General features: G+C 38.9%; 1 protein-coding gene across 1 annotated transcript; it reads right to left on the bottom strand.

Annotated features, from left to right (window-relative positions):
* Positions 1-982: 982 nt before the first annotated feature.
* On the bottom strand, positions 983-15650 carry pold1 (polymerase (DNA directed), delta 1, catalytic subunit). Its single transcript, XM_084744445.1, has 27 exons — positions 15442-15650; positions 13896-14084; positions 13068-13181; positions 12608-12748; positions 12244-12369; positions 11863-12031; positions 10981-11095; positions 10680-10809; positions 10367-10533; positions 10147-10251; positions 9809-9949; positions 9551-9661; positions 8628-8819; positions 8452-8540; positions 8235-8351; positions 7193-7306; positions 6927-7074; positions 6142-6237; positions 5781-5918; positions 4459-4634; positions 3930-4082; positions 3710-3812; positions 3265-3397; positions 2013-2126; positions 1829-1881; positions 1346-1443; positions 983-1250 (listed from the first exon to the last, which is right to left on the bottom strand). The coding sequence occupies exons 2-27, from the start codon at positions 14080-14082 to the stop codon at positions 1163-1165; spliced, it is 3318 nt and encodes a 1105-aa protein (XP_084600571.1). The 5' UTR covers positions 14083-14084; positions 15442-15650; the 3' UTR covers positions 983-1162.
* Between the last annotated feature and the right edge of the window lie 333 nt (positions 15651-15983).

Here is a 15983-nt window from a genome sequence, read left to right as displayed (position 1 = left end):
TTAATGGTGAAAATATATCAATTGTATTATTAATTAGTGCACATTTACAGTATATGTTTTTCATATCAAAAGATGACTTAGTATCTAAAAATAATGCCTTGTATGTAGTTCTATTGAATGTTTCTCATTATGTTAAGATTATAAATCATTTTTTGAGATACAACCTCAGTATTTTGAAATACTAAATCATTATTTTAGATTCTAAGCCATTATTTTGACAAAATGTCTCATAATCAGATTAGATGATCAGAAATGGGTTTCCATAGATAGCAGTGTAGTTCATTCACTTCACTGACACACCAATGAATCACAGCAAAACATCAGGATTTGTGATCAAATAAAGTTTTTACATCACATCAACACTTCTGTCGGTGTTCTGGTGCTCCCTCCAGGACTTGTAATGAACAATTAAATGTGTTTAGCTTTTATGTCTTGCCTCATCTGTTGGATCTTTACTGGTAATATGTTTACAAAGTTGATACCGGACATGAGAAGAACTTATCTCAAACAATCAATGTAGAGACTGCGGTGCATTTTCACCAGTTCTGGTCTGATCTCTTTTTTTTTATGCCTTTCAATAAAAGAGAACAAACACTACCTCCATTTTCCCTCCTCAGTGCACCAAAAATTAGAAACCATCAGGGTGTGTGTTCTGAATTTCCCAATCAGTGGTGAGAAAGAGATGTGGTTCATGAGGGTTGACACAGACAATAACTGAAGAGGACGGCAATGAAGTTCCTCTTTTCGTTTCTGTCAAAATACGCACTTTTACTTTGACGCCAAATTAAGATTGGGCTATGCACACATGTGAAGCTCAGCAGGCAGGTTCATATACTGTAAACTTCTTCACACACAGGATATGTCACGTGTATATTTACTGCCTAGGGTGGTTCAGCATCCTGTATGTAAATGGTGTTACTTACAATACAACTCTTGCAATGACTTAATTTAGTAGTGGTCATACATGACAGCACAAAAAGAATAGATTGCTTTTTGATTTTATTTTACAAAAAGACAAATAATGTCAGTGTATTCAAAGTAGAAAACATAGAAATGGTGTGATATATGCATTTTTTACAAACACCAAGGTAAGTGTAGAAACAAAGTGAGACGATAAGAGTCCAAGACCATCTGAGATGAGGTACAGAAGTGCGTGTGTGCCTCACCATCCAAAGCGACCCACCAGCTTACTCTGGTCATCCAAATCTTTCTGAACCTTCTTCCTCATGTAAAAGATGGGACAATCCCGGCTGCAGAGGAGTTGGGAGGGACAGTGTCACTGGACATGAAGGACTGCTACTGCATGTAAACACACAGTTATAATAAATATATGTTGTATATGTACCTGGTACAGAGCACGTCCTCATGGAGGGAGCCTTGACAACGCTGACACTGAGTCCAGAGGCGAGAGAAACGCTCCTCCAGTGTGTTCAGGTGGAAGATCTGTAATTCATTACCAAAATGTTAGACACGACAGAGGAAACATTATTAACCCTTTAATTCTTATATTAAGAAATTTAAAAACAATCTAATAAAGAACTGTTGGTGCTTTACTGGAGCAGTCAACTTGAAAAGAAATCACAACTTAACCAACATGCTAGCATGCTAGCAGCCCAAAAGTAAATGACAAAATGGGACTAAAGTTGATTTTATATTACAATAGGTGTTGGCCGTGTTTAACCCAATGTAATACACTTCATGTCAGTTCATATGACAATTAATTACAGACAGTCATTCCTTAAAATAAGACATTACAGATATAAGTGTAGCCCTGTTACTGATGAAAACCAACATATTAAAGTATGAAATCACGTGTCATCTTGCCTACCTCTTTCTGGTAGAGCTCAGACTCCTTCTTCTTACAGAAATCACACACAGCCGCTGCAGTAAGACAGTTTAGATGTCACACAAAAAGCTCCTTTAAACCGCTCCCACCAAAAAAGTGGCTGCTAACCTCATTAAGTGGATATTAAATTAGGAAACCACATCTTAAAATTCTAGCTCACACGCACCATCCGTCTTGAGCACAGCTTTGCAGCCGATGCAGGTGCTCCTCTTCTGAGCAAATGCCATGAGCCCCCCGATCTTCGAGGTCAACACAGTCTTACAGCGCGTGTGGTCGCCCTCTGAAAGGTCACAGCAAAATCAAAATCAACATTTAGTCATATAGCTTAAAAAATGCCTAGTGTCATTTATTAATTAGCAAATCTAGGGCACTTTTTACACGGAGAGAGCAGGAATATCAATGAACCACAAGGTGTAATAACATGTGGACCTATTTTTCAACTCTTTCCAGTAATTATTTTCATCGCCGATTAATCTGTTGATCAATTTCTCTATTAATCAGTTCATTGTTTGGTCCATAAAATGTCAGAAAATTGTGAAAAATGTTGATCAGTGTTTCAAGTCAGTTCAAATGACATCCTCAAATGAATTGTTTTGTCCACAACCCAAAGATATTCAGTTTACTGTCTTAATATAATATAATCAATATATAATATTCTAGATGAAAATGTTTTTACAAAGTAAATGACTCAAAATGATTATGACTGATTATCATTGATTATCAAAATGGCAAGAGGACTAAAAACTCCCTGGTAATGCTATGTTACTATGACGCCCCACATTCTTCACAGCAGAGTTGTGGGAGAATCACAAATTCTACCTGAAATGACAAGCTGAGTATGGGGGTCACAATTTCAATATTGACTAGAAAATCGATCGAAATGAGCTTTCAGTTTTAATGGTCGAAATCAAAGGAGGGATCTGTAAGCCTGTTCAACTGACTTTTGGTCCAATAACTTCACAATTTTCAATTATTCCAAGAGGATAATATAACTATAGAGTTCATTTCTTCACTATAAATATGGCATGTCTTAAAGTCAAAAGTTCTAACAGTGAGAAAAAATCATTTTAAAAAATCATTTTGACACATCAATAATTGTTTTATAATCACATGTAGCCCTCTGAACCCAAATCAAATTCAATCATGAAGTGCCATGAGATTCCCGCCCCTAAGGGAGACTCAGCTCACCTGGGTGATGATGACAGGACATAGGTATGTCTTGTATAGTTCTTGTGTAAGTTCAATGTGAAACCAAAACCAACTGGATCAAATGTATACAAGCTAAAGAAAACCTGAAACTGACTTCCAGGTGTGAAAATGCTCTAAAACTAAACACTATGATATGTATGTGTGTGTGTGTGTGTGTGTGTGTGTGTGTGTGTGTGTGTGTGTGTGTGTGTGTGTGTGTGTAGACTCACTGAGCAGAACACTCTCTGCCTTGCTCTCTCCCAGGATGGGCTCAAATATTCTCAGCAGGGGCTTGGACAGCTGCTGCTCCAGGTAGTATTGTGTGTCGATGGGAATGTTGTTCTCCAGCACATAGATTGGGTCCTGAAGCAACATGTGGAAGAATTAGGATTAACATCAGGATGGATGGGTAGTTTTCAAAGTCTTACTTTACTTGGTTAGTTTCACTCAAATCCTGGATGTCTCTGAACTATCTCTTTAACCAAATCACACACATTTAGACTATTCTATATGATTTCCTTTTGATAACTAATGTATTAATTTTTCACTTCCATTAACTGAGTCTCCCCTGTCTAGAGCCCCCATGACGCACCTCCCAAAACCTGTTATAGGATAAAAGCAGAAAAGTGGAATGGACAAATGAAAAGCATGCTAATCAAATACGACACCACAGACCTCCGACTTCATGTATGCGGCAGCTCCTTTTGCAGCCTTGATGATGACATATGGAACTCTGTCTCCCAGGTTTGGAGCGCTGCCAGCATCTCTCTTCCTCATTCTGTAAAACATCAATATTAAATGGTCAGTTCACCCTTACCACACACATACATACGAACATTTTCCCTTTGAGTGTGATTTTAAATAAGATAAGTGAGGTTACTCTGGTTAATCAGACCTCTCAGCCAGCTCCACGTGCGCCTGTTTGCCAGCGTACTCCTGGGCGGTTCGCGTTAGCTCCTTGGTGATGACCAGCTGGCTGATGTCAATGCGGTTGCACAGCAGGTCTGAGATCACTTCTTTGGCATGATCCACAGCACCCTGGGGATCCCTGATGAAAAAAAACCCAAAACATATCAGCTGTGATAACTTTTACAACAAATGAACAGGTCCCAGTGTGGTTAAGAATCAGTTATGTGGGAATAAACCAGAAAGTGGGCAGAAAATGTACGTTAAGCGTAAACCTTTTTAGAAGCCAAAAATCTGATAAAACAGTTGCAAGATCGCACAGATTAAAAAGTTAAGGTTAAGTGTTACACCCTGTTAGACTTTTACATTTCATGATCAGTTCAATCAGGAGCAAGGAGCTTTAAATCATGATGTAGAGGGCTCAGTGGTCGATGACTGTCAGGCATCACGATGGACAATGGCATCATCTATCAGCACAACCCTATGGCTTTATGCACAGAATGTATGTGTTTGTATACCTGTCTATAAGGATTTTCTGCAGGCAGGTGTTGATAAGGTTAGCCACCAGAGGGCAGTTGTCTCTGCGGACTGTCTCAATGCCTTTACAGTCCATCTTGTCATGTGTGTCTGCACTGGAGGAGAAATAGAGGCCTGCGTAGCGCTTCTTATTGATCAGCAGGTAAGGGTAGTACACCTGTGCAAGTGACAAAAAAGTAACATCTTATTAGCTGAGAGCACGTTTCAACTCTCCTGCTGTCCCAAACCTGGTTTGCTGCAATTTAAGACTGTTGCCTGATTCCATAATACTTTATATTAACCATTAAAGTTAAGTTAATAGTTATTTCAAGGTTAAACAATTAAATGAAAGTTAATGTTGTACTAATTATTGGTAATGCTAAAACTGCCCATTAGTTTGTATAACTAGAATTATATAAGTTATATATTTATCACAGCTGATAAGAGACATTCTAAATAAATTAGTTTATCAGTTTATTGTTGCACACATAACATTTTACATACTATAGTGAGTATTTGTTAATGATTACCCAATCAATTGGAAACCTTTAAGAAATCATTTCATAGAGAGATGAAACAGATTTCTAAAACTTTGTTAATGGTTAATGATTGTAAACAGTCTATAAAATTATTTGGATGACGATTACAGCATTACTTATGTATATGAACTTATGTATCATACTTATTTTGTTAAGCCAAAGCATCATCTTTTCCTAAACCAAAGGAAGTAGTTTTGTTACCTTTTTTAAAGTCTACTCAGAAGCTGTATATTTATTATTGCTAACTTGACTGTGGAAGTGCGCTGGGGATGAGAACAGGCTGGTCACACATGCACTACATGACACAACAGCATCATAGTTAAACTGCCAGATTTGACGCGCTGGGCGCGACAACATGGTGTCTATTGTCTGGATGGCAATTGTAAAGTGCCAACTGATGTTCACACTTTGCAAATGGTTAATATATACTGTGTGGTGTACCTATAAAGACTATTTGGATGATCATTATAAAGTTGCAGTTGTTTACAAAACTTTACAATTACTTAATAAATGATTTATAAAGAATATATAAACATTTTAATGTTTGTTAACAGTAAACTAACAAACTAAAGTTTAATCAACTATCAATTCACCATTTATCACTGGTGATTATTATAAAGTATTACCATGTTATTTCATGAGTGCTGCTGTTATTCCAGCACTCAGATGTGCCCACCCAATCTAACAATCCCAATTAAAAGACAAACACTTCAATCACAACTTCCACAGATGATAAAATTACTTCTGAGAATTGGTTTGATACATGAAGAGGCCAGAAATCATACCTTCTCAAACTCCAGTTTGATGGGCTGTACGAAATGGGATGATACCCACTCTGCTGCCTCCTTGCCGATATCCATGGCCTCTCTTACCGTGGCAACTCCGAGCTTAACCATGACAGAGTCTGTGTCTCCATAAATTACCTTTAAAAGATATTTTAAAAAAGAAAAAAATGAAACACAAAAAGGGGGTCCTTGAAAATATCAGGCAGCTTCTATACCTTTAGTCAGCTCAAAACTCATAGACAGTATTTATGCATATAAATAACGTGGATTTGTTAATAAAAAAGTTAACAAGCAAAAAAGAAAAGAAACATAGAGGAGTCTGGGTCAGTACTGGTGGTGTGCAACTACATGTATTGCTCACCTTGGCATCACCTTGATAACCATTGGAAATGGTGTACTTGGATTCAACCAGCTGTTTGGTTTGCTCGATCATCTGTCTTCCAAAACCAGTAACGCTCTGAATGAAAACAAAAGGAAAGGTTCAAATAAGTTCATCATTAAATGATTTGTGCTGTTGGAGTAAGCCATCACAGGCTATTGAGCAACATCATCATCAGCTACATTACAGGCCAAAATACTCTCACTTGTCATGCCTTCAAACTACCCAACAAACACAACAAGCACTATCCAACCAGAGGCAGAGTAGAGCGGGCCATGACTTTGCCACCCTAGGAAAAGTGGCTTACAGACCATGAGTTTCAACAACTGCAAGATATTAGTTCATCATGTTAATAGTAGACGGAGCCACTGAGCATAGCATTTTATTCCAAAACACCAGAGACGGTGCTGTGAAACTAAGTAAGTCAACCTTTCTCAAAATAGCGAGAAACACAGACTGTTGTGCTTCATTTTCACACCTACTGTAATTCTTTAGATTCCCACCTGCTCTGTGGTTTCTATTTCAACACCAGACTTTGCTCTACATCTCTGGTGTTTACCGTTCATGCTCTGATTTCACATCTGCGATGAACATCTTGAAGCACCACAAACGGGGGAGAGGGGCTTTTTTTTTTTTTTTTAGCAAGAATGCAAAACTGTTGTGTTAGGCCAGAATTGTAAATGTCTGATATGTGTAGTGGTTGACAACTTACTTGCAGTCACTTGTTGTTAGACTTTATAATACCAGCATGAGAGTCAAATTCTCACCTGTGAGATCTCGAGGCAGGGCAGCTTGCCCACCTGGGCACCTGTGAAGCCATAGACGGAGTTTGCGCTGATTTTGAGGGCCAGCTGTCGGCCGTCCAGCACCTGCCTCTTAAAAGGGTCAGTTTCCTTCTTTAGCTCTGCTTTGGCCCTGAAGATGGACAGTAAGACAAGCTGAGAAGGAAGCCACGTTTGACTGATTTATTATACCAGAGCACAGCATCTGTTCTATATCATCTGCTGGAGCTAAAATGTCTGAATGTTCGAACCTCTTTCTGGCAGACAGCAAGTTCTCCAGGATCTCAGGCAGAAGTCCTTTTCTGACAGAGCTCTTCACAAACATATCGCCAGTCGGAGTCTTGATGAACTCCTCTGGTGAGAGGCTGCAGACACAGAAGCACATTAGGTATTAGTTCATCATGTTAATACTAGACGGAGACACATTTGAGCATTTTAGGTGTTTAACTGGTTATTAAAGCTACTACAAGGAGTTTTTAACTGGTTATACAACAGTCTCAATTTAATACTGATGCCTCTATGTGACCTACAGAAGCAAACAAGACTATCCACAAGAAGACTGGCTATATTATATTTTGTACAACTTAGGGTTTTTCCTAGAAGACAGACAATGTCCTGTCCTTTAAACATTATATTGATGTCTTATGAAACAACTCAGTAAAGTTATGTTTCAGTCACAGAAATGCTGTTTTTCTGCTGGAGCCAGAAAAAAGAATTATTTCAAGAGATGTTTTTTGCCAATAAATCTTTGAAAATTTTAGATTTCGAGTACCATGCTGCATTACAATTTGTGCCTGATTTGAGTTTCCGCAAACATCACTCCAGTTTGCATAAGTTGGTCTGTCTTGTACAAGAGCAGAATGGAGCACTGGAACATTTTTCTTTATAAACCCATATCACATGAGCTGCCTCTCTACTGAACAAAATAATCAGTAGTTGTAACCTTCGGTCTCATGGACAAATTATGTACATCATTCCTTAAGCCCACACTGACTGTGGAACTTTTTATTGCTGCTTGTCTTGGCCAGGAGTCCATTGAAAAAGAGATTCAGAACATTCCTGGTAAAATTAAGGTTAAATTTTAAAACAACAATAATAATAATAAGAAGAAGAAGACGACAAAGTTTAGGGAAACTAAAGCTATTCAGAGCCATTTTAAACTTCAAAACTACCATATCTGAGGATTTTTTTCCCCTAAATGGTTAAATTCAGATGGGAAATTGACACAAAACAAAATTTAATTCATTGTGGATATTTCAAGATAACCACACATTAACAAAAAAAACTGCTCACCCCAGTTTCTCCACAGAGCCTTTCTGCAGCAGGGTGGTGTAGCACAGATTGTGAGCCATCATGATGGACGGATACAAGGAGGAGAAATCCAAGGTGGCAATAGGAACACTGTAATACCTGCACAGAGAAGAAGGTGGTGATATAGCGGTATATGAGAAACTTACACAGCCCAAATAGAAGTCAGTCATACGTTCACACCAACAGCAGATGTACATACCCTTTCTCTGGCTCAATAACAGTCGCTCCAGTGTAGTCTTCTCCTCCCTCTGTCTTTACAACAGGCATGACCAGGTCCTGTTTCATGGCCTAAAACATGCACAAAGACACTTAGTTTCCAGCCTTAAATATGAATGTGCCAATACAGTAACAGTCCCCTGCGTTTGGCTTTGTTACCTGTCGCAGCAGCTGAGAGACAACTTTGATCTGCTGTCCTCTTGAGAGCAGGTAGGTGAGAGGCACACCTGTCACTCTGGCCATCTCCATGTAGTTGATCACACACATCAGCTTCTGCAGCAAGCGCAATGGGAGGTAGGCGTCTTTCAGGCAGTACACAGCCAAACGACGACGTGTCTGTTCATTGCCATTCTGTGATGGAGGAAAGGAGGGGGAAGGATACATGAAAAAAAGAATGATACGCAACAAATTCCCATGTGCTTGTCCTAATTTAACTTAAGTTTCCAAGATAGGAAAAACCATATTGTCCAATTACAGAAATAATTCCTTAACTCATGGCTGTGCTCTATCCTATCTCAGAACTCACATCTTATCTAACTTAGGAAGTCCTAACTAGAGATGTAAACATGAGTCTTCAGTCAGTACTCTTCCCGTCATGCCTGTATCTGTGTTCAAACATACACAAGACTGCCTGTATCCAAGACAACAGCTGTCTCACTTCACTGGTCACTGGCTAGCCTGTGAATGAACAAAAAAAGGTGGACGTTCAATGAGTGAAAGGTATTAACTGTATCTTGGAGGAAAGGAAGCACCACCTTTTTGGAAATGTTTGGGAGGTTTTCTTGCCAATTACCGGCCAATGATAAGGATTTGAAGGGACGCAGCATATCGATCAAATTCAAAATTAATCATCTTGGGAGTTGATACTTAGGATTCCTAATTTAATGTTTCCATAATGGCTAAATTCCTATCCTAAGATAGGATGTTTTCCTAAATGCAGTTAGGAAACAGGTTTCTGTAATACCAAAAATCCTAAATGTCATCCTAAACTGAGATAAGAAAGGATATTAGACTTCAGAAGTTTCTGTAATAAGGCCCCAGCTCTCTTTCAGATGTAACAAGATTACTGGTTTGTGCTTTACCTGCAGATCAGTGATGATGGAGTGCTGCACATCCTCCTTCTGTTCTTGCAGGAAGTGGAAACTCACAGCATTCAGTGTATACGAACGTAGTTTATAGTCCCTGAGGAGAACCTGGGAGAAACACATCAGTCGGACTGTACTCGGTGTATAGTTTTGGACCTTCTTACCTAAACAATGCACCACATACTAACTGTATACCAACTTAAATCTTGTTGAGGTTATGATTTACAATAGCATGTCCCTGCAGTTGAAGCTGACCTGCAGCAGATCAAACTGAACCCGGCCCTCCATGTTAATGGTCTTGTTTTCTCTGCGGCCCATCTGCTTGCTCTGGAAGTTGAGGTCTCGCAAGACTGACTTGATGCCTCGCACACGGCCAAGGTAGGGAAAGAGATTCACCTAAACACAAAAGAACGTGCTTCATTGAGTAAAAAGAGAGGGAAAGGGAGTGCCTGCTTGCAAACAGAACAGCAAAATTTGAAATATTTTTACTACAAATACATTCCCTCAGATCATTTAGGTGCATTATTCTTAATCTGGTGATTTTAGGCGTTGGAATTGCATGGACATAGTAGACAAATTTAGCTCCATCTAACCTTTAAAGCAGCTGCCCTGTTGAGCAAGTAGGGAAAGTCAAAATTTTGAATGTTGTATCCAGTGATGATGTCTGGGTCCACTGTCCTCAAAAACTCTGCCCAGCTCTGTTCAGACAGGCATAAAGCAACACAAATGATGAACAAGACACTGAAAAAGGGAACAAGGAAAATGTGTCAGAATATTTGTTTTTCAGTGGCTTACTAACACCAGTGTGTTTACCTGCAGTAGCTGTTTCTCCTGTGTGAAGCACAATATCTGAGAGCCCACGATGCTGGCACAGGACTGGAGGGTGAACACGGTGCGAATGAAAGGCTCTGTCTCACCCTGCCGCTGCACCATAGATGCTATCTGAATCACAGGGTCTTTGTCTGCCTCTGGAAAGATTCCTGAAAAGAAAAGATTTAACAGCAATGTCAACCTCTGCATTTGCTTGTCATCAAGTGTGATCAGGCCACAAAGACAAACACTATGTTGGGGATTATAGTTTGCATGCTGTATGATAAGAAAGCCAGAGTGAAAGAAAGAAACACACCTTTCCTTCCTGCACACTCAATGTCAAAGCTGAGGACCCTGAGCGGTGCGATCCTCTGCCAGTCTCCCTCTGCAGCGTGACTTATTAAATCTGTCCATCCCACATCCACCTCATACTGAGACAGGGACACCTGAAGGACAAAAGCAGGGGGAGAAACTTAATGAGCACTTTTGGTAAAATCCTGATAGAACAGATTTTTTTTATGAAGACACTATGAAGTGAACTGTTGACCCTTGTGGCATCACAGCCACTTCTTCTACCGATTGACGAGAGTATATAATGAGGTTTGAACTTCATCTACCTTGCCAGGGTACTGAGAATCCGTGTCCCCCATGCTCTTCTCTTCACGCACTCTGTACTTGCCTTTGGGAAGTTCAATCCAGCAGCATCCCACCACATCACTGTCTACCATAAACCTGAGAACACAGAGAGGCTCATTAAGCTGGAAAATACAGTTTTAGTGTTGCATTTACTGACCAGCTGTCTTGTAAGAAAGATCTGCAACAGCTACCAAGCTTTCTTGACATCATTTGGAGCCAAAATTTCAGGACTAAAATTAGTGACATTTCAATGTTGCTCCTGTATATGTGCATGTAAACAGACAAACAACATACTGTGTAATAAATTTAATAAGAATATGGCTTTAAAGTGACTCAGAGGACTAAGAACTGTAAACAGCTTGTTTAGCCTGACAAAGATAAAAACACCAGGTTTAACTTCAGAAAAATAAATAAACATATCAGTCTTGATAAATATACTCTGAGGTACAAATATCTTACATATTACATTACATTAATATGCATTATATATAAATAACAAAATATAGGCAGGCAGTCAAATATATCATTGTGGTAAATCCACAATGATTTATTTGCTTATATGAACACAAAATGCACTGGGTGCACTCTCAAGCAGCACTGCAACAGTGCCCATTGTGAGCTATGAGCACACAAACAATGTTCAAAATAAATTTAGAGATTAATGTCATGTTAATTGTCACAACCTTTCCAGACTTGACTAATTACATCTCCAAATTCCTCACAAATCCATGACTTTCATGGCAAAATAAACCCTGTATGAACCATTGCATAAAAATGATTTGTTCACCAAAAAATGTGTAAAAAACAGCTCAATGGTCAAGTATCAAGTCTCCTTCAGCATTTTATGCATTGCAAACACACACCTTATTTCAAAATCTATGTTGGCTTCATAGGACTGATAATGGTGTGTGGGGAAAGGCCCGAACTTGAAGCCCTGCTCCAGCAGTCTCTTTGCTGGGGCAATGAGACGAGGTGTTGCCATGGTTATCTGCAAAAACTCCAGAATGCGTTTCCCATGGTAACCATACATGCCTGTAGGGAAAAAAAGAAGCTTAATTCCAAGAATCATGATGAAAGTGGTCACAGTCACTTAATTTTATCAAAGTGCATGTGTTTTGTGAGTAGACCAATTTTATCAGTTCACAGTAAGCAAAGAAAACACTTGAGTATTTTAGAATTCCTTTACAAAGTTACATTCAGTGAACAATAATGCACATGAGCATTTGCACATCACTTGTACTCACTCTCTTTACGGGTGATGTCCACAGCCAACACTGTGACGGAGATGTTGTCCTTATTGGATCTCATGTCCTTCAGGACAACAGAGTTCAGCTCTTTTTTAAACTCCCCCAGGTGAGCAGATGTAAACCCTTTCCAAAGGACACCAGAAAGGATTTTTAAGAAATAATACCATGACAAGGCTACAATCATTCAGAAAAGTGACATGCTCACTAAAGACAAATGTGTTCCACTGAGAGAATATTTAATAGTAATTGAACACTACAGCTGCAATGCTACTACTACAATTGCGCAAATGCATCATTAAAATACAGTAAGTGTTCATGTTCCGATATTCTACATATTGACAAAATAATGATAAGTATTTACCACTTGGTGCAGGAACATAGAAGTAAGGTGCAAAACCGTGAACATGGCAACACACACTGTTGCCACTGTCTGTCACCCCAAACATTCGAATGATTGGGACTTTCCCCTGTGACTGGCCAGGCATGCCAGCCACTGATGCCCCTGCATAACAAAAAAGTAGAAACCAACTTAAAATATAATTTATTCTCACATACAGTAACAACATTTGTGCAGGTAGGAATGTTCTACACTTTTATTTAGATCCAAACAACAAAAAAGTCAAATTAATTGAAGACAACTGTGATTTTTTTGGTATGGGGCAGTGTGGTCTGTACTTCTGAGACTCATATATTTGTGAATTCAGAACTACCCTCCGTGATACAATCTCCACATAGTTGTACGGTTAAAAGCTGTAAATGTCACAGAATTATTTTCTGTTAACTTGTTTCTGGCTTCAACAGAGTTACTCTTTGATGATTACCTAAATAATAGTCGAGATCAATCTGCTGAAACACCAAAGTGTCAGATGATGGGTCCAGTGGAGGGGCATGGGGGCGGCGCCAGCGTGGGTTAAGGTCTGCTGAGAAGAGGTCGCCTGACGAAACAGGGTGGTAAGACAGAAGTAGAACCAAAGTGTATTAATCATCATGCCAACAGGTATATTTAAGAGCTGTTTGAATATAATCAGAACATGAGCCAACCCAGTGAGTGCATTTTGCTGGAATGACAGTTAACTACCTCAACAGTTACTTTATAATGTTAGCACAAAATTGCATTATTCACAATACAAAGCTATCCAGCAATGAATTACCTATTCTTCAGTGTCACATGGGATAGAGGAGCTAAAACCTGGCCCAGCTGACAAAGTCAAGCATGCTTTATTTACTCAAAACATAACTGAAATATCAGTTTAACCACACAGAGTGTTGGTCTGTTGGTTAAACCTACCAGCCACATGAATTACATACCTTAAAAAGAGAAAAATCAAGCTGTAAAGTAAATATGATTATTATTCTACAGGTAGCTAGATTCTAATAAATAGTGTGTATATAGTTTGCATTTATAGAAATGAAAGTTATGTAGCATACAGACTTGACACAGGTTGGGTACTACGACGTGTGACTGTGACAGCTTTAGTACATCAAGTAAATATGGAGTTATGCATGGTGTACAACTTAACTGTAAGCCTTTAAAACAAATAATTACAACAGGTTAACATGTCATTTACATAACTCACTAATCTCTTCCTACACTAGGAATATCATTTTACTTATGCCTCCTATTGTGTGCTTTTCTGTGCAACACCCACCTACGGGGATAACATCATGGCCTGCCTGCCCCTCCATCTCCTCTGTATCCATCTCTGCTTCGTCAAACATGGATAACTCTTCTTCAAACTGCGATGGACTGTCCTCCCATTCAGTGGCCATTTTGCCCCGTTTGGCCTGGGACTGACCCCCCACAAAAGGGCCACCATTGTGTCTTTTATAATCCATGTCTACAAGAAACAAGGCAGAAGACATGTTAGGGATGATGATTAGAGTATGATAGTAGCAGGCATTCCGTATGAGGCAGAACCATCAGAACTACAAATTACTATTGCACTACTTGTGCTTACTACCACCTGAAAAGAAAGCTAACATTTTGATAGACAATGATTAGTCAGTTAAACAATTAATTGATCAAAAGAAAATTAGTTACCAACCATTTTGATAATATATTCATGGTTTCAGACATTTTTTGCAAAAACATTTAAAAAAGTACTGGTTCCAGCTTCTTAAATGCAATGCTGCTTTGCTTTGCCATTTATGACAGTAAATACAGAGTCTTTGAGTTTTGGACTGTTGTTTGGACAGAAGAAGCAAATCACTTTGAGCTCTGCAAAACTGTCATGAGTATTTTAAATTCTTTGACATTTTAGCATAAACATGATCTGCAATCAATAATAAAAATATTGGTTAGTTGCAGCCCTAACTACTGTGCAAAAGCTTTGACGGAGCAGGAAAGAAACAATGATTTGACTATGCTTGTGTTAATAATCCTTGTTCTGTCATAGTATATTTGACAAGTGGTGCATATCTTTAGAAACTGTGTAAGCTCTGGTGGGCTAGAGAACAATTGGTGCTGTAATATACCAGAGGATCTCATTTTTTTCAGGTCAAGGACCATTACAGTAGATGCTTATTAGACTACAGACACCAATTTGAAAGGATTTTGCCTTAAGGATTCCCTTTTTCAGTTTAGATTTGAGGCCAATATAGTCATAATAGTCAAGGAATGATCAGACTAGGATCACTATAACTTTACAGTCAATAAAAACTGGTAACGCCATTTCTTTCCTTGTTGTTCCAACTTCCAAACAATGTGATAAAAGTTAAAATATTCAAATCTTCAATTTGCATATACTAATGTAATATACTGGATGTATGATGGATAACAACCACCAACATTTGAGAGACAACCTTCGGTACTTACTGTAGCACATTAGCCATGTAACTAGCATGTCTGTTGCTGTGTTCTTTCTCACTTTACAAAACACACTGTACAGTATGCTGCATCACAACTAAGCAGCTACTATAACTTAACCTAGATGGTTACGTAGTGTCTTCCCAAGCTACTCAATGTTGTTTATGACTTAGACTAGGTTACGTGTTAACAGCTGATGCAATACTCTTATTTTCTATATTTCTCTGTAAGACATAATATATGTTATCATCTCTGTTCCAGTTGGGCAAGTTTATGTCAAGCTACTTAACGTTCAAGCTAGGACACCTGCTTCCTTTTGTAACGAGCTAAACAACATGCTAGCAAACGAGTGTAAATACAGAACACTCTGGCGCCAAAGGGGATCTTACCGAAACGATCTCACTGTGAGACCCGTCAAGACAGCAATCAACGACCGGTGCGTTTCTCGCGGAGTTATAAATTGCTATCAGCGTTACTTCTTGATAACAGTCCCCCGGTTGACAACAGCTCCCGCCACTCTTCTTCAATTTGTGAACTTTCACCGACGAAAGCGCGGAAAGTTTCCGTTTTGTTACTAAGACCAATAGACAAGGACCAGGTAGTGACGACACTGGTAAGGCGGAAGCTCAGCGTTTAGCGAAAAGGAAGTTGGACTCAGTTTGACAGTACCTTGTAGATGAAGAAAACCGTGCGTTCCCGGCAAAATGACGTCAAGACGCACGTAGCGGCAAGGGAGGGAAAAACGGCAATTCAAGTAGTGAAAGAAATCTTTGAGTATTATTTTGATTTTAATATTGAACATATACAAGAATAATAATTAAAGTTATTTAAGGCATGAATATCACCTTCACAGCCCACGAGCAGGAGGTAAACATTTTATGCTTTAGATCAGCTTTCAATGCCGCCTTATGATTATTTTGAGTTGCTTTAT

The sequence above is a fragment of the Lutjanus erythropterus genome, chromosome 19 (genome assembly GCF_056507025.1).
Source record: "Lutjanus erythropterus isolate fLutEry1 chromosome 19, fLutEry1.hap2, whole genome shotgun sequence".
NCBI classification, from domain to species: Eukaryota; Metazoa; Chordata; class Actinopteri; order Lutjaniformes; family Lutjanidae; genus Lutjanus; species Lutjanus erythropterus.
This window is presented reverse-complemented; position numbering and strand designations above follow the sequence as displayed.